The 25,620-nt window shown below is 43.2% G+C and overlaps 3 protein-coding genes across 8 annotated transcripts in view; all 3 read right to left on the bottom strand.

The window, feature by feature from the left end:
- Positions 1-475: 475 nt before the first annotated feature.
- LOC117750502 (RCC1 and BTB domain-containing protein 1-like) lies at positions 476-9,414 on the bottom strand. 6 transcript variants are annotated; one of them, XM_034561744.1, is made up of 13 exons: positions 9,250-9,412; positions 8,298-8,428; positions 6,778-7,006; positions 5,667-5,817; positions 5,393-5,559; positions 4,597-4,755; positions 4,389-4,496; positions 3,518-3,660; positions 3,204-3,394; positions 2,536-2,662; positions 1,902-2,053; positions 1,679-1,809; positions 476-1,359 (listed from the first exon to the last, which is right to left on the bottom strand). In XM_034561744.1, exons 3-13 carry the CDS (start codon positions 6,901-6,903, stop codon positions 1,219-1,221), a joined length of 1,596 nt encoding a protein of 531 aa, XP_034417635.1. In that variant the 5' UTR covers positions 6,904-7,006; positions 8,298-8,428; positions 9,250-9,412; the 3' UTR covers positions 476-1,218. The 6 variants fall into 6 exon arrangements, 4 of the variants coding, with proteins under 4 accessions (XP_034417635.1, XP_034417634.1, XP_034417637.1 ...); XM_034561743.1 differs by having other exon boundaries at positions 8,298-9,412; XR_004611811.1 differs by having other exon boundaries at positions 1,243-1,359; positions 1,999-2,053; positions 8,298-9,414.
- Positions 9,415-11,507: 2,093 nt separating this feature from the next.
- On the bottom strand, positions 11,508-25,043 carry kpna3 (karyopherin alpha 3 (importin alpha 4)). The gene is made up of 17 exons (XM_034561368.1): positions 24,685-25,043; positions 22,441-22,485; positions 19,366-19,455; positions 18,357-18,386; positions 18,206-18,258; positions 18,005-18,100; positions 17,213-17,298; positions 16,260-16,346; positions 15,986-16,155; positions 15,632-15,676; positions 14,602-14,733; positions 14,327-14,455; positions 13,806-13,910; positions 13,507-13,578; positions 13,056-13,218; positions 12,705-12,799; positions 11,508-12,611 (listed from the first exon to the last, which is right to left on the bottom strand). Exons 2-17 carry the CDS (start codon positions 22,480-22,482, stop codon positions 12,513-12,515), a joined length of 1,494 nt encoding a protein of 497 aa, XP_034417259.1. The 5' UTR covers positions 22,483-22,485; positions 24,685-25,043; the 3' UTR covers positions 11,508-12,512.
- Positions 25,044-25,111: 68 nt separating this feature from the next.
- spryd7b (SPRY domain containing 7b) overlaps positions 25,112-25,620 on the bottom strand; it is a 6,024-nt gene continuing 5,515 nt past the window's right edge. Inside the window, exon 6 of the mRNA XM_034561583.1 lies at positions 25,112-25,620. This exon is cut by the window's right edge and continues 545 nt beyond it. The gene's annotated coding sequence lies outside the window, so the exon portion shown is untranslated.

Raw genomic sequence — 25,620 nt, 5'->3', positions numbered from 1 at the left:
TGATGATGAAACAAATCACTCGTGATTTGCATCTCGCAGTTTATTGATGCACAAACAAGCTGTTTATCGATCACCTGTCGAACTCTTATTTTTATTTATTCTTATTGTACTTTTTCAAATTACAAAGATACATGAAATTCCCGTCTTTTCCAATTTGGTTAATTGTAATATTTATACATAAATATATATTTATATTTATAATATATATATATATATTAATTAATATATATATTTATAATATATAATTATAAATAATTATAGATATTATATTTTATAATATATATCATATATATATATATTATAATTATTATATATAATTATAAATATTATATATAATTATAAATATTATATATAATAATTATATAATTATAAATATTATATAATAATTATATATATATAATTATAAATGAATAAATAAATATATATATTTATCATATATATAATTATATATATATATATATAATTATATATAATAAATATATATAATTATTATACCGAAAAAGACATATTTTTATTAAATTAGTTTGCAACGGTCACAAAACGTTAACTGGCCATTCATAACACTCATCAATAGACATACTTATTGATTTTGATGTAAAAAAAAATGTCCTGCATAGAAATTTTGCAAATATATTCTTAAAAATACTCACTGCAGTTGTGCAGATGCCACTTAACAACTTTATGAACGTTAACCCTGTAAAATATTGTTTTCTACATACATTAAATGTCGGTCCAGGTCCAAACATAAGCTTCCTGTTAACTCATTTCTAATGGCTCCATATATTTAGTTCCAGCTGGCCACCAGTTCTCTCATTTTGTTGTCCTACGACCTGGACCGAGGTTCAGTAATCGCTGACTGGACTTTGACCTAAACAGACTTCGCTCTGTATTCTTCATACGTCCGTGTTCATATGTCCAAAAGTGCAAAAAAACAGCCTCATCAGATTTCGAGCAAGTGCAAATACTAAAAGTAAGTAACGCGGTCGGTTAAATATTAGGAAAAACCAAAACGACTGGCGAGAATCTTTCAAGTTAATTAGACACACGTTGATCAAGTGAAAGTGTGCCTCAGTGTGTGTGTGTGTGTACATGAAGAGGCAGCGAGGCACTGTGGCAAAGATATAAACTTTGTGTAACCGACTGTCAGTGAAGGGGGTGACCTTTGCGACCTTTGAGAAGTCACTCCCTCGCCCTCGTCTTCCGCGAGTGACTTCAGAGTCAGTTTTTGAAGGCTCCGCAGCGGCCGGCTCGACATATGAAATCTTTGAGCAGGTCGCCGTCGATCTGCCAGAACGCGGCGGTCTGGGTCACTTCGGTCAGGTGATTCACGCAGAACTTAAAGCAGAACTCCTCCAGCTCCTGAATGTCAAAAAAAGGTGAGAGAAACAAATAGCTTTTCCTTAACGCACTTCCAATGCAAAGTGATGGGGACGCAAAAGAAATACATTATGGAGGCTTCAGTCATCTGATCAACAAGTCTTTTCAATATTAAATTGCACATAATGTGAACGAGGACAGTGGATTGTGTCAATGTAACTAATTTTTTTTATTTTTTTTTTAAACAAACTTTTTTGTAAACTTATCTTGTAAATAAAGAGCTTTTTCCAAGTCCTGCGTCTCTCCTCACTGAAATACAAGCGCGCGGATGATAGTTGGCGGACCGAAGTTGAACTCTGACCTCTGCGTCGTAGCGCACCGCGGCAGACAGCAGGGAGAAGGCGTTGCCGCCGGTGATTCCCCTCTTGATGATGCGCTGACACAGGCATTTCAGGCGGCTCTCGCAGTACGACGTGGCGAGGTCCAGCAGCCCTGGCGGGGAGCAGAGAGGCACAGGCGTCAGCGCTCGACGGGAGTCGGGGGGGAAGTAGGACGAGGCCGTGTGATGCGTGTGTAGTTCTGACCGACGGCGTCCTCGGGAGGCAACTCCACATTGTCTGTGTAAAGGAACTCTAGGAAGGAGCGGTACACTGGGTAGGAGAACTGGTCTATTTCAATCACCTCCTTCATGTCTTCATTCCAGTGAGACTGGAACATGGATCGGAAGTGTTCACACCTGCACGACAGTTCATTTCAGGACAGATAGAAGATGTTATTTATTTATTTTATATATATATATATATATATATATATATAATAATAATATATACAATATATATATATATATATATATATTATACATAATTATATATATAATTATTACATTACATGTCATTTAGCTGACGCTTTTGTCCAAAGCGACTTACAATCATGTTACATTCATACACTGTAGACACAGCTACAGGGAACAATGCAGGGTTAAGTGTCTTGCTCAAGGACACATCGACTAGGGCGGGGATATATATATATATTATATAATATTATATATAATAATAATATATATATATATAATATTATATATATATATATATATATATTATTATTATATAATATTATATATATATATTTAATATATATATATATAATAATATATATATATAATATATATATTCTTTAGTTTCATAACAAACCGACAAGCTGCGAGATGAAATCCATGACCTTATTTTGAGAACCGCTTTGTGGACATAGATATATTTGCCGTCAATGCAGAACTTGAGGTCGGCCGTCTCCGGGTTGTCAAACTCTTTCTTCAGAGACTGAGCCACGGTCAAGAAGTCGTCGTGCTCTGCCGGGAGGAGACACCCAAACACGTCAAGCTCTGGTGTTAAGAGCGGCAGAGAGTCGAGCAGTGGAAGGGCCCACAGCTTCTCTCATATCTTTTTTTTTTTTTTTTAAATGAGGATTTGTGATATCAAAAAAAATTATAATTTCCGGTAACAGTCAAAGAAATACACTGTATACACTTTTATTTGATTTATTATTTAAATTCTTAAATGTAACATGCCCTGCTATTTTATTTTATTGTATATTTGTAAGAAATTTCCCCCTGGGGATGAATAAAGTAAAATCTAATCCAATTTAAAATCTGTAATTTGGCCCTAATTATACGTCAAATTGTGCTCAAACGGTATACTGCCATTTCATTATTCCTATTAATTAATCATTCCAATTAACTGCTGAATCAAGTCAGGTCGGCTAAACTGGAGCAAAAAATGTGCACAGACGTAAATAACATGATGTCTGCCTCGTGCATGCCGGCTCAACGACTGCTCGCCTTAGAATAAAACCATCGGTAACAGGAAACCCCCCCGAGCCCTCTGACCTACCCGTGGAAAGGAGGCGCCACGTGACGGCGGGCGTGGCGAAGCAGGCGAAGACGTCGTCGGTGCAGGTGAAGTGCGTGAGGTGAGGCAGCGCCACGGCCTGACCCCGGCACTGGCCCCACATGTACACCTGACCGCTCTGGGTCTTCGCGGCCGATGTGTGCGCCGAGTGACACGCGGCGACCTCCACCACCCTGTTCCAACGAGGGCCCAGCGGAGAGAGAGAGTCAGCAGGAGGAGGCGTTACGTTCCACAGTGTGTGTGTGTGTGTGTGTGTGTGTGTGTGTGTGTGTGTGTGTGTGGACGGTCTCGCTCACCTCTCTTTCTCAGTCATGATCTGGACCGGGCTCAGCTGGTTGCTTTTGTTGCCGGTGCCCAGTTGTCCATATGTGTTGGCACCCCAAGTGTACAGCAGGCCCTCGTCTGTGAGTGCCAGGGAGTGGGCGTAGCCTGAGACGATCTGGAGGGGGGGGTGGGGGGGGTTTAGATGTTAGACCAACAACTCTAACATGTCAAATTAAACACAACGAAGTCTACTTTACATTAAATACCATAAAGAATGTGCAGCCTGTGAATTTTGATGGAGGGATTTGAAAACAGATGTTCCTCCGGGCCCGTCGCAATCGTTTTTAAAAAGGGGGCGAGAGCTCGGTCGGAATAAGGTGACATCACGTACTTGTGTTTCAGTATTAAACAAAAAAAATTTCAAATTTTAAATAAATGACCGAATAAGCCACAATTACAGTTTCTTTTAGGTCTTTAAAATTTAAAACTACATTTTGAGTGCTTTAGGCTACATCTACTTAGAAACTCGTAATAACCAAGTGGTTAAACACAGAAACAAGCGTCAGTGAATCTAATAATATCATTACACCCTAATTATAACTCCTTTATGGCTTTTGCAGCTGCTTTCACATTTTTTGGAAGTTTTACCAAAGTTATCTCTTCTCGTCTTTCTTTCCCTGCAGGTATTCAAGCTGTAAACCTTTTGAATACTCGCAAATGCGAAAGATTCTAAAAATAAAATGACATGAGTCGGTGCAAGAATAAAAATGTCTTCAGAACCATAAACTGGAATTGGAAACGTTCACATTTAAAAATCAAATCAGATGACGTGGCCGAGTCCGAATACAACGATCACACAACGCATTCAACTCTCCGACGTTTTACGATTGCGTAATCTCACACCTGTCGCACGCATAACCCCTGCAGAGCGACGATGCGACAGGGCGTGAGCTGGTTCCCGTTATTTCCCAGTCCCAGCTGTCCGTTGCCATTGTAGCCCCAACCGTACACCTGCAGAGACGGAAGGAGAGAACATGAGCGCCGTGGAGGGCCGCAGGAGGAGGACGAGGACAACATGGCGCCCGAGCGCTGCGGTTGGAAAGTCAGCCACCTCTCCGTTGTCCACGACCGCCAGAGACGAGGTCTGCCCACAGGCGATGCCGACGGCCACCTTGCTCTGCAGGCAGCTGGACACTCGGCGGGGGGTGGGCTGGTTCGCCGTGGAGCCGGAACCCACCTGACCACAGTTGTTGTAGCCCCACGCGTACACCTGGCAGACGTGAGGTCAAAAGGTGAAGAGAATCACATTACATCACATTACATGTCACCCCACACATCTCATCTGTTATACGAGTGGACCGTTATGATGACGCAACAGTTGTTATTGTTACATGTAAAGCAGCCAGGCGTCTGAATACTAAGTTACTCGTTGGAAGTGTTTATGCAATGTGACACTAATAACTGTAGTTCATAATGATGTTTTTAATATGTTCCAACTGGAGTTACAGCCTCGGCTGTACGGTCAGTCTCAGATACATTCACTAGAGGACAGTTTGGTGTGTTGTCGTCGTATCGAAAATCACTGCAGCTAAAAGAAAAGGAGAAAAGAATGTGTCATTTGGGGAAATATGCATATTTTCTTTCTTATTTCTTTCAATATAAAAAAAGGCTGTTGTGTAACACAACGGGATAACAACGCGTCACAGAATAAGTCGACTGTGTTTGAAATAGTTTGAAGCACATCCGTGTCCACAAAGCTGAGCTCGTGTTTCCAGCTCAGGGGGATCAGCTACTGCTGTGATTGGACTTAAGAGCCCTGAGGTGGTCCGTATGACTCGGCACAAAGCTGAGTCACATTACGAGACGTGTTGAACAGAGTCCCATTCTGCTGCGCAGGAGACACTCACTTCTCCTGAGTCGGTCAGGGCCATCGAGTGGTGAGAGCCACAGGCGACCTCTGTGACCTTCCTATTGAGCAGGTTGGTGGAGACGAGCACCGGAGCTACTCCTTGGTTGGTTGTCCCGTTTCCGAGTTGGCTGTAGCCGTTATGACCCCAGGCGAATAGCTCCCCGTCTGAAACACATGAAAAAAAAAAAAAGATTAGTCATTCTGCAGCACTTTCTAATCCATCTGCAGAGGAGAGGCAGGGGGGGATTAACGGTGTGTGTGGTTGCAGTTACCCGCTGTGGCCAGCAGGACGTGGGGTCCGCTGCCGTAGCTCAGGCTGACCACCTTCCTCCCGCTCAGGAAGTCCAGCTTCTTGGCCACGATGCTGCTCTGGCTGTCCCCCGTGCCCAGACAGTTACTGCAGTTCAACCCGAACACATACACCTGGAGGGTGGAGAGGGGGCGGCACCAAGGAGAGCACATGTAATGTGGATCAGTGGTAAGCGGGGCTAAGCAAAGGCTCCTTCGGGGCCGAGTAGGTAACGGGTCACATTCCAGACGCACACACATCAACACCACTTGGGAACACACACACACACACACACACACACACACACACACACACACACACACACACACACACACACACACACACACACACACACACACACACACACACACACACACACACACACACACACACACACACACACACACACACACACACACACACACACACACACACACACACACACACACACACACACACACACACACACACACACACACACACACACACACACACACACACACACACACACACCACACACACACACACTGATTCAGAGGGGAGACAGGCGAGCCTACAGTTATTTTTTATAAGAACATTATTCAAGGAAAGATTTTTTTTTTTAAATATGGCTGCCAAAATGCAACATTGGTTCAGCAAGAAGCTCCTGAATTCACATTACGCTTTTCATGTTGCAGCCAACTCTTTAATCCATTATTGTTGAAGCTGCATTATTTCTTTGGGCCACTTGGGGGCAGCAAAACCAGCTGAAGACAAAACGTTGAGATGTTTTTTGCCTCATTAAAGTTGTTATGGCTTAGTGTAAGCCATCAGTTGCCCATCAATGTGGACACAGAGCAACATTAGCATTTATTCTGATCATGTTTCTGGCGAACAGATTAATGAAAGTCTAATATTGACTCCTCCTTGAGGCTCCGCTCTGTTCACCGTCTTGTTTCTAACTCGGTCTGTTTGTTTCATTTTAAACAAGTTGCCCGCTGTGGTTGGTAACAACAGTGCTGAAGTAAACTACAGTGATGTAAAGTAGTAATGCGAGACACGTGAAGCCCTAACGATGAGGAGCGATGACCTCCGATGACCCTCCGACGTCTCACCTCGTCGTCCTTGGTGACATAGATGGCCTCATTGGCCGACGTTCCAAACACGCTAGCTTTTCGTATCGTGGACAGCTGCCGGGTCCCCATCAGGCTGAAAACGGGCCATTTGGTTACATCCACCATGGCTGGGAGTCCCGAGGCGAGGCCGGAGGACCTCAATCCAGAGACGGGAGGAGCAGAGGGAGGGGTACGCCGTGGGCGGGAAGAGCCGCCAGCGCTGCAGCCGCTGTTGTGAAAACACACACACACACACACACACACACACACAGTCGGGAAGCGTCAAAGACATTCGTCCACCCACGTCAACACGACTTCAGTCAACGCACGAATAGGAGTTGAGAAAAGAAGAACTTATATATTAGTAACACGGTTTGACTTTGGGGGGGAAAAAAAAGCTATACTTATACTTTAAATACTTTGGGACAAACAAGCTTTAAGCGCGCGCACACACACACACACACACACAAAGTAGAAACATATATGGAGCGTCATGCACAGAACACTACCCTCTTATTTAGTAAATAGTCGTAGCACCACCCACTGGGCTCAATATAAGGAGTTGTTTGTTTTGGGTAACCTTTTTACTTTAAGCTATGCAATTTCAATAATATTTAACGCCCAAAAAGCTTTAAAACCCAACTTATATATTATTTAATTTCACAATAGCTGGTCCCTTTGGGAGTCTGAGCAGAGTTTCTGGTGAACCTGCATGATTTGTGTCTGAATTGACCCGGTGGCACCAATAACATAATATACATAGAAACAGCCAATCACTCGATGATGGTCGTATAGATGTATCAGTATGATAAATAGTTATAAATTAAACTACCCAACAGTATGTGCATTAATTCAAATGAGGTCCCTCTTGTCCAGCTTTGATGTTAAAATGCTTATTCGATACAATACAAATACTATAAAAGTAACACTAATCAAATACATTACAATACGACATTGCATTATTATAAGCTTTTGTAATCTTCCAATGTCTTTCAAGTCCCCACACGAACCAAGTGTTGACTGATGGTTGGAGAGGAGCCGGTTTGCTTCCTAGGCACCACTGCCTTGCTCAAATTGCCCTTGAGCAAGCGGCCAGTCACCCCAAACTGCTCCCAGTAGCTGCTCTGAATACGAGGATGGGTCAAATACAGAGGCAGTATTTCACTTACTTTTTTACAACCTAAAATAAAAAACTTTACCCACTCACTGTTATGGGTGAAAACAGCGTATGAACCCACACGGCTTCCGTCGTCATGTATTTGGGTGAACGGACTTATTATTAATGCGTGTTGAGTTAACACGGGAGGTTTTTAAAAACTTTTTTTAAACCACATAAAACTTCAAACTTAGTGCGCTGACCCCGACCGGCTGCCGTCGACCATTGTTCCAAACGCCGTATTCAGCGGACTCAGCACATCGCTACGAGACGGATCGGTTTGGTCACCGATAACGGGGAACCGGAATAAAACAAAAAGCAGCCTGGAACCAAAAAACTGCTTTCAAGCTTCCGTTAAACCCACCTGTTAAAACAGTTCCGGTTCTGGTGTCGTTAACGGTTCCGTGGACTCACGGTTTTTCACCCACGGGTCCGTGGCGGGGACCGTTGTTCACTTGTCTGCGGGGAGCCGACACACTGCGGCTGCGAATGACGCTTGTTTCCGGAAGTGATTAAGGGCGATAAAAACATAATAATAGTGTCACGTGATTTAAAAAAAAAAAAAAAAAAAGACCAAAGTAATCGATTGCGGAAAGAGCCCAGACTCGATGGACCACTCTGAATCCAGTCCACGAGGCTGTGGAAGTGACGGTTTCGGTCGCTGTTTCTGGAGCTTTACATTTTATTTTATATTTTTACATGATCTAGCTCAGCAGATTGTGTTTGCTCAGTTGTCATAGTTGTACTTTAAAAAAAGACTTCTAATCCACGTTGGAAGTTCAAAGTACTAAATTCAATGAATGGAACTTCTAATCTTAACTCAGAGTTCATCTCATGCAATAACATCCAGCCTCAGGTTAGCTGTGGTATACATAGTAATAATAATAATAATAATAATAATAATAATAATAATAATAATAATAATAGGACATGCATTTCAAATGTCACACTGTAGGCATCAAATCAGCATCAACAAAATGATTTTTGTGAAACAGGAGCTAATGATTAGGTACAAATCCAGGAGCTGCCATTACACTTTAGTTTATTGCATACAATTGCAATAAAATATTTTTTCTTTGATTGCATACAATCAAAAGATGCAACCGATCAAATTGCCACAGCATTAACCGGGAGCCCGGATCCACTTATCTCATTATTTTTAGCACTTTTCGGTTACAGACTTTGCAATAAACCCAAATTCAATGTCTGCAGGGTGAATTAATCATTGCCCCGGCGTCAACGTGTTCTCCAACACACACACACACAATTTCCAAATTCATTGCACAATGAGATGTTTGTAACCTAATCTTAAGCACCTGAGTGAGTGACCCGTGCAGCGTACTATACACACACAGGTTGTCGGGTAAATTCCTGCACATCACCTGAAGAAAGACAAGAGCCGAACAGCAAATGACAGCGGCCCCGTTATTAGACGCTCGTAGATCTGAAATGTAAAGGATGTGCCACAGAAGGGCACGAGTACTTAACGTTTCTGTCCGACGGAGATAAGACGGTCCACTGTAATCTCACCCATGAGGAAGGGAACGCAAACTCATGAGCTCAAGGGAGTTCCTCCTCTCACAAATACTGGGAAACCATCCCCGCTGGAAGCTTCTTTCACATTCCCACTTATACAGCTTGAAGTTGACTAATTGTACGTGTGAATCACAACACTTGAAAGCACGGAGGATCCAAACGGCTAAACAGCAAGTTTATTTTGGTTTAGGATCAGAAACACAGATCATGTCCTGAGGGTGAGATGAGGAGATGAGGTCAAATTCCCCTGACTGAAATATGGCAATGGTGATTTGTGGTGGTCGGTGGGGGGGGGGTATGTTACATTGTTGGGTGGATTTAAATGGGAGGGGAACAGTAACTCTCAGCAGAGAGCAGCGTTGACCATTCCCATGGCAACCTCCAAACAACAGGGAAGACCACATATCACCGCAGCTCCCTTTTCAAAAAATTCTCCAGTCGCTCAAAGTATTGTTTCTATTCAATAAAACCTAGTTTTAGTTGAAATGAAAAACAAAAGGCACAATGATTTTCAACTCAATCTTGTCTTTAATATGCACAAGAGTTGAAAGCATCAATGAGCCACCTTAAAGAGAGAAATTCAATCTAAAATTTATAAAAAGATATAAACAATCAGAGGCCAAAACGCTGTCTGTTGCTTTTCTCCTATTATTTTATTTAAAACAACTTTTCATTAGCAAGTAAAAATCTTGCAACAAACATAAGCTTGTATCCAATTCAGATACAAGGCAACGAAATTGTAAATCTTTAAAGTGGCTCGGTCTAGTCTGCTAGTTCATGACTGTACACCCTCTCAATAGTTTTGTTCAGTAATAAACAGCTAGTCCCAAAAACAAGCCTGGGCTGCTCATAACAACCCCACCCAATATGTACCCCCCCCCCCCCCCCCCCCCCCCCCCCCCCCCCCCCCACCTGTTCTGACCCCCTCTCAGTAGTTAGCAGCCAACCAGAGGATCATAAAGTCTTCCCGGGCCAGGGTCGGGTTCAAAGTGTGGCGCCGTGAACCCGGCATCCCATAACGCCAACTGGGACACAGGACGGCACATCTTAAAAACAGCCCGTCACCACTACGGAGAGAGAGAGAGAGAACAAAAAGGAAACAGCCTGTTCCAATTCATCAGCATGTCATCACAATACATATGCAAGTCAAAAATAAAAACATTGAAACAAAAGAAGTATTGCTTCAACAACAAAAACCCTCCCCAGCCATCTTTTGACAGTAAGGTTATCGTCCATCCAATGACTGTCAGCTGCAGCAGCTTTGTACAGGCTTTATGTAAATATATTTATATATTCATTAGACGGCAAGGAGAGATTCACATCACATTTTTGTACAATTATTCAAATTGAGTGATGACATGAGACCTCTTCATCGAAAAAAAAAAAAAAAGAGTAGCCGGGTACTGTAATCAGGACCTGTGCTCGTTGTACAAGTCTTTCAATGAGTGTAGGTCCCTTTCTGCAGGCAGACATCGAGATGCCTTCTCAAGACGTGTGCATAAGACTGAAGAAAAGTTTAAAAAAAAAGAAATTTGACATATGGAAGCTCCACCGACTCAAACCAGAAGAAGTTGAACCACGAACCCGAAATAGTTGTCGAAAGAGAGGATTCCAAATAATTAAAATAAGCTAAAAAAAAAAAGATAAAAAGGTCAGATACGTAATTTGGGCGTGACGTTTTTTTTGTTTAAGCCCCCCCCCCCCCTGCAAGTTTCACATTACAGGGGAGTCCCAAGCAAGCGCTTCGCTGGCTCGCGGGACGTGACCGAGCTCATGCTGCACCAGTGGACGTCCCGTCGAGCGGGGAACGCTACAGCCGACATGTTCCTCTTCTCGGAAGTCTCCGCGTCGTCACCTAAAAAAAATAAATTAAAAAAAAGGCGCCTCCTCCCGTGACAGGTGTTCACGTTCGTAAAAAAATAATAATAATAATTGTTGTCGCTCTGCTGAACCAGAAGCAGGCCGTTAGCAGATTTTACAGTTGTAGGTTTTGAAAGAAATAATAATTATGGCATTTTCTTCACATTTTTTCGATTTCTTTTTTTTTTTTTTTTTTTTTTTTTAAACAAACCTTAAGTTTGATAATTCAGCAGATATCACATTAAAAAAGAAAAAAAAGTGACATAATTGAGTCAGTCGGTTTGCCACGGAGTCCTCTTTTTGCCCCCCCCCTCCCGCCCCAGGACTCTCCTAGGGGGGCAGCGGGGCTCCGTGGTTAATCACGGCTAAGCTCTGGGATCAACTCTTTAAACTGGGTGAGAGGGTTATTGGGGTGCCCGGCCATCGGGAATCTGTGGGACTAAAGTGTGTCACCGTGTGTCACCGTGTGTCACCGTGTGTACGTGTGTGTACTTGTGTGTCACCGTGTGTACTTGTGTGTACTTGTGTGTCACCGTGTGGACTTGTGTGTGTACTTGTGTGTCACCGTGTGGACTCGTGTGTCAGTGTGCGTGCGCGTGGGTGAAGTAACACCAGGAGGACAATCCAGGGGAGGGAAAGCACAAAAATAAACCACAAACAAACAGCAGTATTTCTTCCCCATAAGTGATATGATGGCTCCTAACAGAAGTATGCACACAAATTCTAAGTGTCAAAAAGTGTGTACGTGTGTGTGTGTGTTTGTGTCTGAAAATGCTCTCGTGTTTTAGTCTTTGTGAAAACTTGACATTTTGGCAAATAAATCCTGCCACGAAGGCTTTTTCTTCCTTCTGGTTTTATTTCTGTGATATTTAGACGCCGCGCCGGCGGAGGACAGAACAACCCGGCCTGATGCCAGGTTGGCCAGATGGTGACGGTTCCCCGTTGAAGGACCAGGACTCCTGTGCAGGGCTGCAGTGTACGGTGAAGAATGACCATTAACAAAACCAAAAAAAAACGGTGCAGAGGTGAGGTGGGTAAATCCTTCAGTGGTGAGTTTCCATGTTGAAGTGATGCCAAGTAAATCTTTGGGTACCAGGTTGCCAGGTTGGAGGAGAGATGGATGAATGTCTGGGGGGTGATGACAGAGTACCCGTGCAGCTGGTTGCACCAAACATCCTGGCTTTTAGAAATTAAACTCCTTCGTTTGCATGTTGGAAGCTGGATCAAAGTTGAAGGTCCCTCCTTGAGTGGAGTCAGGGATCAAGCTGGGGTCTTCATCAATCTGAAAAAAAAAAAAAAAGAAGAGGACAGACTTTGTGAGAACACAGCAAGTTGTTGACCGAGCAGGAGAAAAATAAAACCAAGATGAACTTACATCTTCTCCTGAAAAGTACTGATCAATAATCTCAAAGGCTAGTTTGTAGATGTCCTCATTCTCGTGCTGCTGCAGGTTTTCAATCTTCTCCAAACCTGAAAAACCAAAACAAGGACGACCTATTATATCTCAGTGATATAAACATGAATACTGGAAACTGCAGGAACATATTAGCTCAATTATGCAATCAAGAAGGCAGTCAGAATATGGACTCGTTTTCCAAGTAAGACATAGAAAATTATATAGCGAGAAACGCAGTTTTTGAGAATTTAAAAAAAAAAAAAAACTTAAATGTATGAGATAATTAAAACAAATAAAAAGACTGAAACGTGACGCCAGCCAGACACAGACCTCCACACTCCTCTATGATCTCGGCGATGGTGCTGGCTTCATCTCCCGCCATGATGAGGATGTTCTTCAGGCCGTCTAGGACCACCTGCACCACCTGGGAGTCTTTCACCGACAGCAGGTTGCAGAAGGGGGGGATGACGTTCTGCTCCACCAGGAACTCCACCTACACAAACCCACACATACCACATCCATACTTGATTACAACACAGGTACATGGTTACAAGTGTGGAACGCGCCTCGTAAACGTCATTACAAAAATCAACGTCACCTCCTTCAATAATGGGGGACGAGTATGAAATGGAGAGGTAAACGTTTACTTATTGCATTATGGAATATTATATGACATGCTACATTAGGGGGTTTCTGCAGGTTAAATAAAAAACACATTTGCAGTAAGTTAATTCAAACACGCTCCAGGTGTCACGATCACTGGTCCCAAAGCACAGCTCACCTGATCTTTCCTCCCACTGATGGTGAGGTTGCTGATGGCCCACGCCGCCTCCTTCTGTGTGCCAAAGTCACCCTGCGGAGAGACAGGCTGTTACAAAGATGTGCACATAGTCGGTCCACAATCTAGGCCACGTTTGAATTCAGCGTTCAATTTGTTTCTTCAAGAAGTTGTTTCGGCTTCTCTGGCTCCAAAAACATGAAATGTGTCAATGCAGCTAAATACCAAGATTCTGTGGTATACCATGTGTTGTGAAAAATGTATATAAAGATAAAGCCTCCGTTCTTCCACCTAGCACAAACCTTGGCCAGTTGGTGAATAATCATGGGAATCAGTCCAGCATCTATCACAGCTTGGACCTGCTGCTGGTTCCCAGCTGTGATGTTGGAGAGGAACCAGACTGCTTCCTGCAAACAGATGAATAAAAAATGGTCAGAACCTGCTCCATTATCTTCCACACACGCATAGATAATCTTCCAAGTGACAGTTTTTTTTCTTCATTGGGCTAGTAAACATGGAATACAGATAGATGTTGTATTGATATTTTTTAATTTGGATATAATCCGTCTACATCCTCGTCACAATTAAATCAGCGTGCTCCCATTATATCAGGGTAAAGAATACACACACACACACACACACACAACATGTGACACATACAATAAAAAACCTGCAGCAGATATATACTTCCTGACAATAGCTAGCTCTATTCCCTCACTGCAAATTGACACCGTAGACACTTTAAGTCCCATTTCCATAATAAGCCATAAGAAACTGGGAGACTCGCTAAAGACAATGACTGTTGAGGCTGCGGTTGTGATACCTTGTTGATCTTTTCTTTCGGGTGCGTCAGCAGGTTGGGGAAGTGCGACAGGACGTCACAGTTGAGCACAACCTGCGTCTGCTCGTCTGTCCCCGTCACAATGTTACCCACCGCCCTCAGAGCTGCCGTCTGTAGTTCAAAGACAAAGGAAACACTTCTTTTATTCATTTTAAATTACTTTCCTGATTAATTCATTGAGGATGACAGTTTCATCTTAGCGTAGATTTAAAAAGCCAAAGACTAATGAATTCAAAATCAACAAAACAAAGTCTTACCTGAACTTTGACCTCCTGATGGCTGAGGAGAGGCACAAGAAATGGAACAACTCCAGAATCGATGACCATCTGGATCTGCTCGTTGCCCCCGTCCGTCAGATAGGACAGAGCCCACACCGTGTCGACTAGGATCTAAACACGCACACACACTTTTTTTGCCTTCAACTTTACATCATATTGCTCCACTCTTCCCACAAACATGGTAAACTATAGAGAGAACCTACAACACTGAAATGACATTATAGCAACAACAGAGAGAGAGAAATATGTTTGTACATTGCCTACTCTCCAGTAAATAAAAATAATGTGTTGGGTTGTCGTTGTTGTTTTACACACATTACAAAACATATCTTTACAAATAGAATTGACTCGCGCCCATCTAGTAGCTGTTGTAGCGCCTCTAAATATATCTTGAGTCAGCAGATGGAGTTCACACAGCTTTTGATTTTTAACATTTTGAAGATCATTTGAGAATGGAATCCATGACAACCGGGTAAACGCCCTCTCTCCGTGAAGAGTGTGCGACAGGATAGAAAGCTCTGGAACAGCCACTAAATTAACCTCGTGGTGAGAGTGTTTTTGTCGGCTGCTCTTTGCCAAGATCGAGAATTAACTTTCAGTCTCACCAAAGGAGAAATTGCTTTTTTTGTAATGTGCGTGAAATGGCCACATGACGTTTGGAGCGATAACAACAACACAAAAATACACTGATATATAATTTGCAATGTTTCCCCCCCCCGTGTGAAAACAGAACTTTCCATGAAGACGCATTTTATTCTTACTGAAGCAGCTGCCGTTTCTAGTGTGCACCAAATCACACGCAGCTTGAATTAAATACACGGCCCACTTGATTTTAACCCTTCTGATCCGTTATCCAGTCCCACTAAATCTCCTTCGAAGTCAGAGTCGACTAGGATCTAAACACGCACACACGAAACTCGTAACACAGCACTAAGCAAAGGATTTCTCTGCACAATCAATACAAATCTGTAAACACAAAACGACAATCTCCCTTCGCTCCGATACTTACATTTATATCGGTGTGGTATATTAGCACACAGAGGGCGGGCAAAATCTGTGGGGAAAGAAAAGTAGGTTGTGAGTGGGTTGCATGTAGGCAGAGGAAGAGATGGATCAGATGAAGGCAAAAAAAACAGGGCAGTGAGGAAAAAAAAAAAAGACACAAACTAAAATCACAAAAAAGAGAATAGCTGTCGAATCCAGACTTCAAATGTCACATAAGGAGCTTAAGAGTCAGAAATTCCCCCAGGAGAGCAGGCCGATTTGGCTACTGAAAACACCTCTGTGTGACTCAGCCTGCAGAGACAGCGACGCATCCATCCGCCTGGCACACGACCGGCTGCACACATGCACAAACACCCACCTCTTGCACAGTTTCCATCGGTGGTGGTGGGTCCTTGTTGCGGCAGAGGTTAACAATGACCCAGGTGACGTTGCGGAGGAAGGTGATGGGGATGGATGGGTTGATGAAAGAAAGCAGGGGCTTGACCACGCCCAGGTTGATGACATAATCCCTGCACTGTGGCCCATCACCTGGGCAGGCAAGGGGGCAGAGGTCAACACGACTCTGAACAGTTGCTTCCAAGCAGTACATATACATATACACACACACACACAAACTAAAAGATACCACTTACCTATAATATTTCCTAAAGCCCAAACGGCCTGTTCACATACGTTCTGGTGGGGAGAGTGTAGCAGTCGCAGGAACAGGGGCACTGCATCTGGACACACACATATCGACGCATCTAAAAACTTGTGCACGGTGACCGATTGTCAATATCCAAAGAAATAAATGTGCATTTTGCTCACAGGCAAAATAAAAAAACACAAATCCATGACTGTCACAACTCCTTAAAGATGAGAATTGTCCATCCCTTTGCCTCGTTAAACCTCTTCTCAGGAGTGGTGAGCATGTACACACGTTGTCATGACTCCGCTGGTAGTTGTTGCACCTCTTTAGGGGGCGGGGGGGGGGGGGGGGGGGGGGGGGGGGGGGGGGGGGGGGGGGGGGGGGGGGGGGGGGGGGGGGGGGGGGGGGGGGGGGGGGGGGGGGGGGGGCGGACAAGTCTACCTCTACCTCACTCCTCCTTACTTATTTATTACCTCACTCCATTCCCAGAATATACACAAAATATTAGATGAACTCAAGTTAGACCAAACTGAATTGTCATATAGATGCGAAAATATATGTTCCATGTGGAAGAATCAATGACATACGGTGTACCTTGATTTAAGAAATTGCATAACAATTCACATTAAAACATTTTTATCTTTCATATTGTTTTTAATCTGTTGTTAATGTTATATTCTGGGGAAGTTTTAACTAACTGGAGTCCATTAAATCCAATTAAAGAATTGCCACGACTGCTTGTGATGTGTCAGCGTTCATGTGATTAGCTGGCGGTTACAGTCACGTTGGCTTTGTTTAAAAAAAATAAAATAATAATAAATGATTCAGTTATCTAACCAACACATAATCCTAAAAAAAAAAAAAATGACTCGCTGCCTCATTGAGTGAAAAAAACAAACATGCCAGCTCGGCATATTTCAGACGGCATATAAACACAGAACTCGGGGGTCAACTTACTGGATTTGACCACAGCCTGAGTCTGTGCCGACGTCCCGGAGGCGATGTTGGTCAGAGCCCAGGCCGCTTCAAACTGAAGAGAGGGGCTGCGGGACAAAAGGAACCCAAACCGGTTAATAAACAAGTCAAAAGGCAGAAAGAAAAGCTCATTTAGTTTCAGACAGAAGAGAGAGGGATAGTTATATCGATGTTAACCTTCCTGAATTCCCAGCTGCCATCATGTGTACCAGCCCCCCCCCCCCCTCCGAACCTTTCACGCTCGTCTTTTTTTGGCCTTCGGGTACCAAACGGGCTTTGGAAAGCACATGAGTCTCAAACCTATTTTAATCAAAAACGTGTTTCTTATCAGGACACAGCAAAGGGGGGGGACGGGGGGACATAACGCTATGGCAGTAATGTCCAATATATAAGACGGTCCTCCATGCTAACTAGATGATGTCTGCTGCTGTTTGCCATGGGGAGGTCCTTACAACTTCTTCCTTACAAATTCTTCCACCACAAATATTTACCCCCCCCCCCCCCCCCTCAGTGAACACAAGGTCCTGGGAATTGAGGAACTCAGAGAGATAGGAATGCTGTTATATTTGGCTTGGCCTGGACGAAGAGGACCAGCAAACTGTCCTGCGTGCTTCCACACACTCTCACGTGTAGACATAGTGGGACACGCACACACGCACACACACACACACACAAAGACTTGCTGCAGTGGCGTCAGTGATCCATCACAGCAGTCTGCGATCCCAACAGCTAGAACACTAGAAATAAACACTGAAGACAAACACACAGACTTACTTGTCGTCCCTTTCCAGGCATTTGACTAAAATGGGCAGGATGCCAGACTTTATCAAGTCGTCGATTGGAGGGTTTCTGTCACTTGAGAGCAGTTTTCTGACAAAGAGCAGGAACAAGAAAATTCTCAAGAACTTTATGTACACTTTTTTTTAATTTTTAAACAGTTGCCGTCTGTGTGAATGTGTTCTTTCAGTCGCTCACCTGGCCGCCTGGACAGCACTGAGCTGGATGAGTGCATTATCACTGGTAGCGTTCTGCAGCGACAAGGAGGGAAGGTCATCCGTTTAGGAGCCATTGTTGGTACATTTTAGGAATATCACATTATTAACAGGATGCTTGACTGAACTCTCACCTGTAAGATGGCATCAAGCGTAATGTTTTGCTGAACAAAGAGAAAAGTAGAGGAATATTAGCACGAGTCAGAGTCTGCTAAAGATATTCCATCATCAAAAAGGTGAACCACTATCTTAAGACATACAACAAAAACATGCAAAAACAGTGCATTTCCCTCATGTATTTAAAGGTGTTTGTCATATGACATTATTATATTATGACAAATATGAGCAGATGTTCCAAATACTTTTGCGGCACCAAAAAACAACGTAACCAGACCCTCGATTAACATCACTTCACAGAATAGGTCCAACTTTACATCATATTGCTACACTCTTCCCACAAACATGGTAAACTATAGAGAGAACCTACAACACTGAAATGACATTATAGCAACAACAGAGAGAGAGAGATGTGTTTGTACATTGCCTACTCTCCAGTAAAAAAAAATAATGTCGTTGTTGTTTTACACACATTACAAAACACATCTTTACAAATAGAATTGACTCGCGCCCATCTAGCAGCTGTTGTAGCGCCTCTAAACATATCTTGAGTCAGCAGATGGAGTTTACACAGCTTTTGATTTTTAACATTTTGAAGATCATTTGAGAATGGAATCCATGACAACCGTGTGCGACAGGATAGAAAGCTCTGGAACAGCCACTAAATTAACCTCGTGGTGAGAGTGTTTTTGTCGGCTGCTCTTTGCCAAGATCGAGAATTAACTTTCAGTCTCACCAAAGGAGAAATTGTTTTTTTTGTAATGTGCATGAAATGGCCACATGACGTTTGGAGCGATAACAACAACAACACAAAAATACACTGATATATAATTTGCAATGTTTTCCCCCCCGTGCGAAAACAGAACTTTCCATGAAGACGCATTTTATTCTTACTGAAGCAGCTGCCGTTTCTAGTGTGCACCAAATCACACGCAGCTTGAATTAAATACACGGCCCACTTGATTTTAACCCTTCTGTTCCGTTATCCAGTCCCACTAAATCTCTCATGCTCCAGCACAGACTCACTCCTTTGAAGTCAGAGTCGACGTCAGAGTCCTCCAGACTCTCCTCCTGCGGGACATTCCTCTTCTTCAGTAGATGTTCGTCTCGTTTGTTCTGACAAGAAGAAGAAGAAGAAAGAGACAGAAAAGCAAATGAAGAGGAGATGAAAGTGTTCATTAATGCATTCATTAATATGTAAATGGGCTACTTTAAAAACTAGTATTCCCCCTCAACTTTTACTTTCTGGAATGTCGTCTACATGTTAGAAATCCCATCCCCAGCGGGTAAGTCAGAGCAATCTGCCTGCAGGCTAGTCCAAATAGCAAACACACACACACACACACACTTGAGGGACACTGACCCTTAACCCTCTGACCTGCTCACCATACATTCATTCAGCATGGAAACAAGACGACACATGCGCATACAGACAGAGAGAAAGACCCACGCGTCCCATCAATACACGGGGCATCCGAGTCAGCGGTAGGAGGAGATTCCCTTGCCCTACATTCCTGTGCATCGCACTGATGTGCGTCACCGATGACTAATGAGCTGGTGCAGTGCTTCTCGCTGCTCTGATCCAGCTAAAAAGGAATGCGCTAGACTTGAGACCGCCTCGGTATTTCATAGCGATGACGTTGTACATCTCAACTCCCCACGTCTTGCCGATGGCCCGTTGCGGCTCTGCATGCTCGTTTATTCTCAGACTTTTCTCTGAAAGCGCGACGCTTCGGAGTATTGTTTATCATCAGATGGCCACGAGCCAAGACATGCAAGGGAATCTGTGCACCATCTAACGTGGTGGTTACATGCCATCGTTTTCTTCACAGCACAATGTCAAAAAAGACATCTTCACTGAGCAAAAAGTTCACGTCAAGTCCCTGGAGCCACCTGCATATGCCTTTCCTACTCCAGGACACTAACGGGGAACAACTGCAACTCATATGACTCAATAGTGATGTGCATCTTCACTGGCCTCACGATGCCATCAGTTAAAATGTCGACGATTCAAATGGACAAATTCTCGATTGATCTCAATGCATTCTCAATTTTCTATACGACTGCTCGTGGCTACTTTCTTATCAATTGATACAAGCAGACAAATCAATCTGAACTCCAAATAATCTGACTGCAGTCTATAATATAAAAAGTGTATTCTTTTCAATTCCAGTACATGTGAGCCACCTATTACAAAAACATTACAAAAAAAAGGCAAAACATAAATCCGGTTGTAGTCCTGTTAACAGATATCCTTGAGCCAGGCTAAAAATCAGCCTCCAACTGAATATTTTAAGCTTGTTTGTGTACAGAAAATGCATTTTGTAACAGCAATACATATCCCACTCTTTCTCCAAGTGACTGATAATGAAGCAAATCACATGCTGACGTCTCGGTTAAATTCCTGCTGACTCTGGTGGCTTGTTTGCATGAAATAAATCCTGATTATACGCACCAAGATGGCATTAATATCGAACATGACTTGTACCAGGGGGGGGTTTAGGTTTTGTGACGATGATTCATTGACTTGGGCGAGCAGTGTTTGCCAAGAATATACACTCAAACTATGTGACAAAACCTACAGTGTTCAGCTGAAGTAGATGTGAACATCGCCTTAAATTCAAGCTGAAGGTTACAATTATCGTATAGTGCTCGTTGCATTTTAAGACCACCACGCCCCAAACACATACACGCATTTTGAAGAAGTACACCCCTTGTTTTATAAGGCCGAACACGCACCATAAGTGTTACGAGGCAGGTGGCTTCGACATTTCTACTCCAGCCTTGTTTTGGAGTGTCAAACGAGGACCTAGCGAACAAAAGCTTGTTTTTTCTGCAGCACCTTGTTTGGAAAGAGCTAAACGGAATCAAAAGCTATGGATTTTTTTTTTTAATCTCTCACGAGGACGATATTTCGTTTCAAGAAATACATTATTCATGCATCATTAATTACACCGTCGCATAATATTGTAGTTTTCAGGGGGTTGGAATGATAAACGTTGCCAGCAGTAGGTCACGTCAGCTATTACTACCCAACGTAAATTCCATTTGTCACTTGATGTACGACCAAGAAACGTAGTCGTGGGTTTTGTGAGCTCTCTGCCGGGGCCGTGTCTCACTGTAGTTACCAACACCTTAACAGAATGATACGGAGTCTGTCCAGTGGATAGCATGATGCCAATTACACATTATCTAGTTAAATGTTCATCCATATCATATCAATATTTGATTCTTATCCACTTTATATATTTTTTTAACTAGGACCTTCATTATTTATGTCAAGTTAAAAGATTAGGTTCTGTCATATGCATAAGTGTTGCCTAAACAACAACATTTTCCTAAAGTGCTGCTGATACTGTTGGTGTTGGCCCGTCAAATGCGGCAGGTCATGTATCGCTTTTTGTGCGTTTAAGCCTTAAAAAAAAAGGACCAACAACAACAAAATGTCACATGCACAAACTGCACATTGTACCATGTCTTTTTAAAAAGTATGTGCCCCTTTGTTCATGTTGTGCTGCAACAATCAACACAGACAATAGCGCTACATAAAAAAATGGTAGCTCTTGTTTCCTTTCAATTCCCGTGCTGGAACTATGAGCGTGGCGGTCGCCTGGTAAAAGCCTGATCGGGGCCCAAATGTTGTTGCAGGGCAACATCATTCGCGAACCTACTGTGTGTTGGCCACATTTAATACATGCCGAGTAGAATTCCCTAGTATCCCATTTTCTAACATTTACCTGTAAAAAAAAAAAAAAAAAAAACCTGTAAAACAACTTGTTTTTCCACCTGTGACCAAACCATTTCAATCAGAAGACAGGGCCCAAGCACAAGCTTTGTTTCCATAATTAAATTACAGGAATAGATCCATCAACAGATACATCCTATGTTAAAAAATGTGCCAGTTTTACTTAAGGGTCAAGAAATATTATTTATAAATGACTAAAGTTGCCAGGTGCAATGAACTTAAATGCTTATTTGCAGTTTTTAGCTGTTTTCTCAAGTCCAACTCAACTGGTTTAGGATTTGAGAAAGATGTACAATGCTTTGAATGAGTGGTTGGTTGATGTGTGTGTGTGTGGAGACAGGTGCATCTTTTCTTACCTTTCTCAACTCAACCGTCACTTCATTTCGATGTCTTCTCATAGTCTGTATCAGAGAAACCAAAAGAAAGAAAGAAAATAAGTTAACAATTTTTTGTTTTTTTACATATTTAAAATATTCAACCAGTGGAAAATATACATTAAAGTTACCTAATAATTCATCAAATACAATTGTACTGTTTTACAATAGATTACACACATCTGATCTTATAAACATTTAAACATTTTAAAATGCACAAAAATATAACATGGGGCAAGTAGACTTATTTTCCATTTTAGACATAAATGTGACCAAATCCTACAAGCAGACACCACCACCAACACATTTGAAGGCAAGAGATCAAGAAAACAACTACAAAACAACAACACCCAGTACAAGCAAGGAAAGACTGTCTATTGGGTTTGCAATTCATCCCGAACAGTTTGTTCTAAGATCTTGTGACTGTTTGAAGAGGTTCATGTTGCTTTCCTAAATAGCCCCTCACGTAATCTGGGGCAGTCATAACTCAGGAGGCTGTGGAGCAGAGAGGTGTCTCCCAAACACTGCAAAACAACAATGCTACTACTTTGACCTCAAGTCACTTAAAACTAACAGACAGCAGAATATCAAAAATAATAAAAATCAGCCAGCTTGGGTGTCAAGAGGAATGAATGCAGTCCAGTTCACTTTAATTGACCTAATGTGGTTAGTTGCTGTACCCAAATATGAAACCGTTCCAAAACAAAACATATATGCCAATAAAGACTAAATGGCTGAAGCCCATTAGAGGCACATGAACGAGTTTTATATTATATCATGGAAACAAAAGGAGCTTATGGCCTAGGGACATGCGAGACTTCACTGCTTTGCAATTCAAAGCTGCTCCTACCGATGTCAGAAATGAAGAGCAATCCGTTACGCCTGACCTAAATAAATAAATAAAACCCAAACTGGCATGTTCTCCCACCCGTAGTCCGACTCAACCAATTTAGGAAAACTAAAAAATCATGCAGAGGCTCTTAAAGGAGACCCAGGTCAGACATCCAAGAGGTCAGACATCCAAGACGCCTGCAGGAGCTTCAGGATTGGCCTTGGCAAAATCTGTCTGTCACAGTAGCCATGTGCTTGTCCCACTCACTCCAAGTTTCAAAACAACCACCTATCAGTCTGTTCCTTTAAGCATTTGAAGGTGAAACGGCATCCTGACAGATTTTCTGGAAGTGCCATTTTCAACACACTTTCGAGTGATTGTTGGTAAAGGCTCAAAGTAATATACACGTAACCCCGGCGGCGGTGAAGCAAAATAACAAACGTGCTTCACCTTTTACGTTACACGGCAACGTCAAGTTAAAAGCGTGACGACGGAGAAATGAGCCAGATAAACATTACACCGTTAAACAAAAAAGTATAATAATTAATACCGCTGACGCGATGTCGTTTGGATGGGTTCGACCAAACGGTAAATTCGTGACCGTAAAAAAAAAAAAAAAGGTGTCAGTTGGGCCGTTTTCCTCCCCAAAGCGGACCGTAACACTAAGGTCACCGCATCGTTGCCGTTTAGAGGCTCAGCTAGCAGCTCGGTTTAGCTCACCTGGCTCTCTGCGCGCTAGCTGCTTGACAGCGAGCTAACAAGGGAGGGGCGGTGTTTGGTTTTGGGGTGGATGTGGACCGGTCGTTGCAATTCAACCTGAAAACTAGCTTCACCGATGGCCACAAACAAAATGTATGTGACGTTCCCAAGACGGCGTCGGTCGTTCCTTAAAGCCGGCGGGTTGTTTTAAAAAAAAACAACACAGCACACGTCAAGATATCGGGTGCCGGTCGGGCCCAGCCGCGCTCGCGACCGGCGTCCGTCGGACTAGCTAGCCGACGCTAGCTGGCAGTGACAGCTAGCTACATCGCCTGCCCTCGAAAAATTCTCTCAGCATTTAAATGGTCCAACTGTGATGTTACCGACTCTTTACACACACTAACTGTCGGATATTGGGAACCCAGCGGTGTTAGCTGCACAACATTCACCACAATCGCTTAACTGCGGGGGGAGGTTGGGTTGGGGGTGAGGGGGATTCGCCGTTAACGAGACAGGCCAGTGGACACTTGATGGCGAAATCTTGACGGTAGCTTACATGCTAGCTAGCTAGCTGGCAGCTGCAGCCGGGGCCAGGCTCCCCCAACGAGGCCCGCGGACTGACTAACTAACGTCGTTTCAACGCAACGCCAACTCGGTTCATCTCGGGTTACGCTCGCGTCGGCGTGTCAGCTTACCTCGACATCGCGACCTTTGTTTTTAAAGCTCTTGATGCGGTGGTTTTCCAAGCCGGCGTTTTTCTTGCCATGGCTGTATTGGTGTTTTAGCTAAATTAGCTCCGGCTTTCGGGATTCTCCTCCGTGAGCGACGAGGCACGGCAGCTCCTGTGCTGCTGCTGCTGCTCCGGAGGGGAGGGGAGGGGAGGGGGGGGGGGGGGGGGGGGGGTGGGGGGGGGGGACGTAACAGCTCGCCGAGTGAGGGGAGGAGTTAACGCATGCCTCCTGCCCGGGGCAGACCTCTCTGGTTTCCAAGGCTTCCTCGACGCAGTAATAATACATTCACCTTTGACTTGTTGGCCTCAGCATGCGGGATGTCTGAAAGCTGCGCAGCGCAGCGCACTCACAACAGTGACGAAGGCACAGAAACGGGACTCGGACCAAAGCGTGCCTCCAACACACACCGCTTTAATGAACAGTATTTGGATTCGCTTGTACAACAACCATCATTAGTGCAAATAAAGATAAGCGTTTTTTTAAATGGTTAACTGGATATGTAATGTCAACACAACAACACATCTCTAAATCAGAGACAGGCAGCACCGGCTCTGGTGAAATTCAGATGTTTAGGACAAAAATAGATAGAAGTAATTTAGAAATCAAGATAATACATGTTGTGGGCCATTAAATAAACATTTTCAAGCACCATCACCTCAGTGAATAGTCAACCCGTCTGTCCCCTGGACTACTGTTAGAATGTAAACCATCTCAGTATAACAGTGACATTAATTTAAGAAGTGTTGCAATATCCCCACTTTAACGTCATTTTCTTATTAAAGAAGGCAACATAAAAGTGAACGGGGTAATGTTGACTGATGTTTCAGTAACGGCCAGCTGATCCTTATTTCAGTTCACAAACTCATACCAAAAAACTTTGGTCACTTTGGTCTGTGACTC

Source organism: Cyclopterus lumpus, chromosome 21 (genome assembly GCF_009769545.1).
Source record: "Cyclopterus lumpus isolate fCycLum1 chromosome 21, fCycLum1.pri, whole genome shotgun sequence".
NCBI classification, from domain to species: Eukaryota; Metazoa; Chordata; class Actinopteri; order Perciformes; family Cyclopteridae; genus Cyclopterus; species Cyclopterus lumpus.
The sequence above is the reverse complement of the archived record's forward strand: the minus strand, read 5'-3'. Positions and strand labels throughout refer to the sequence as shown.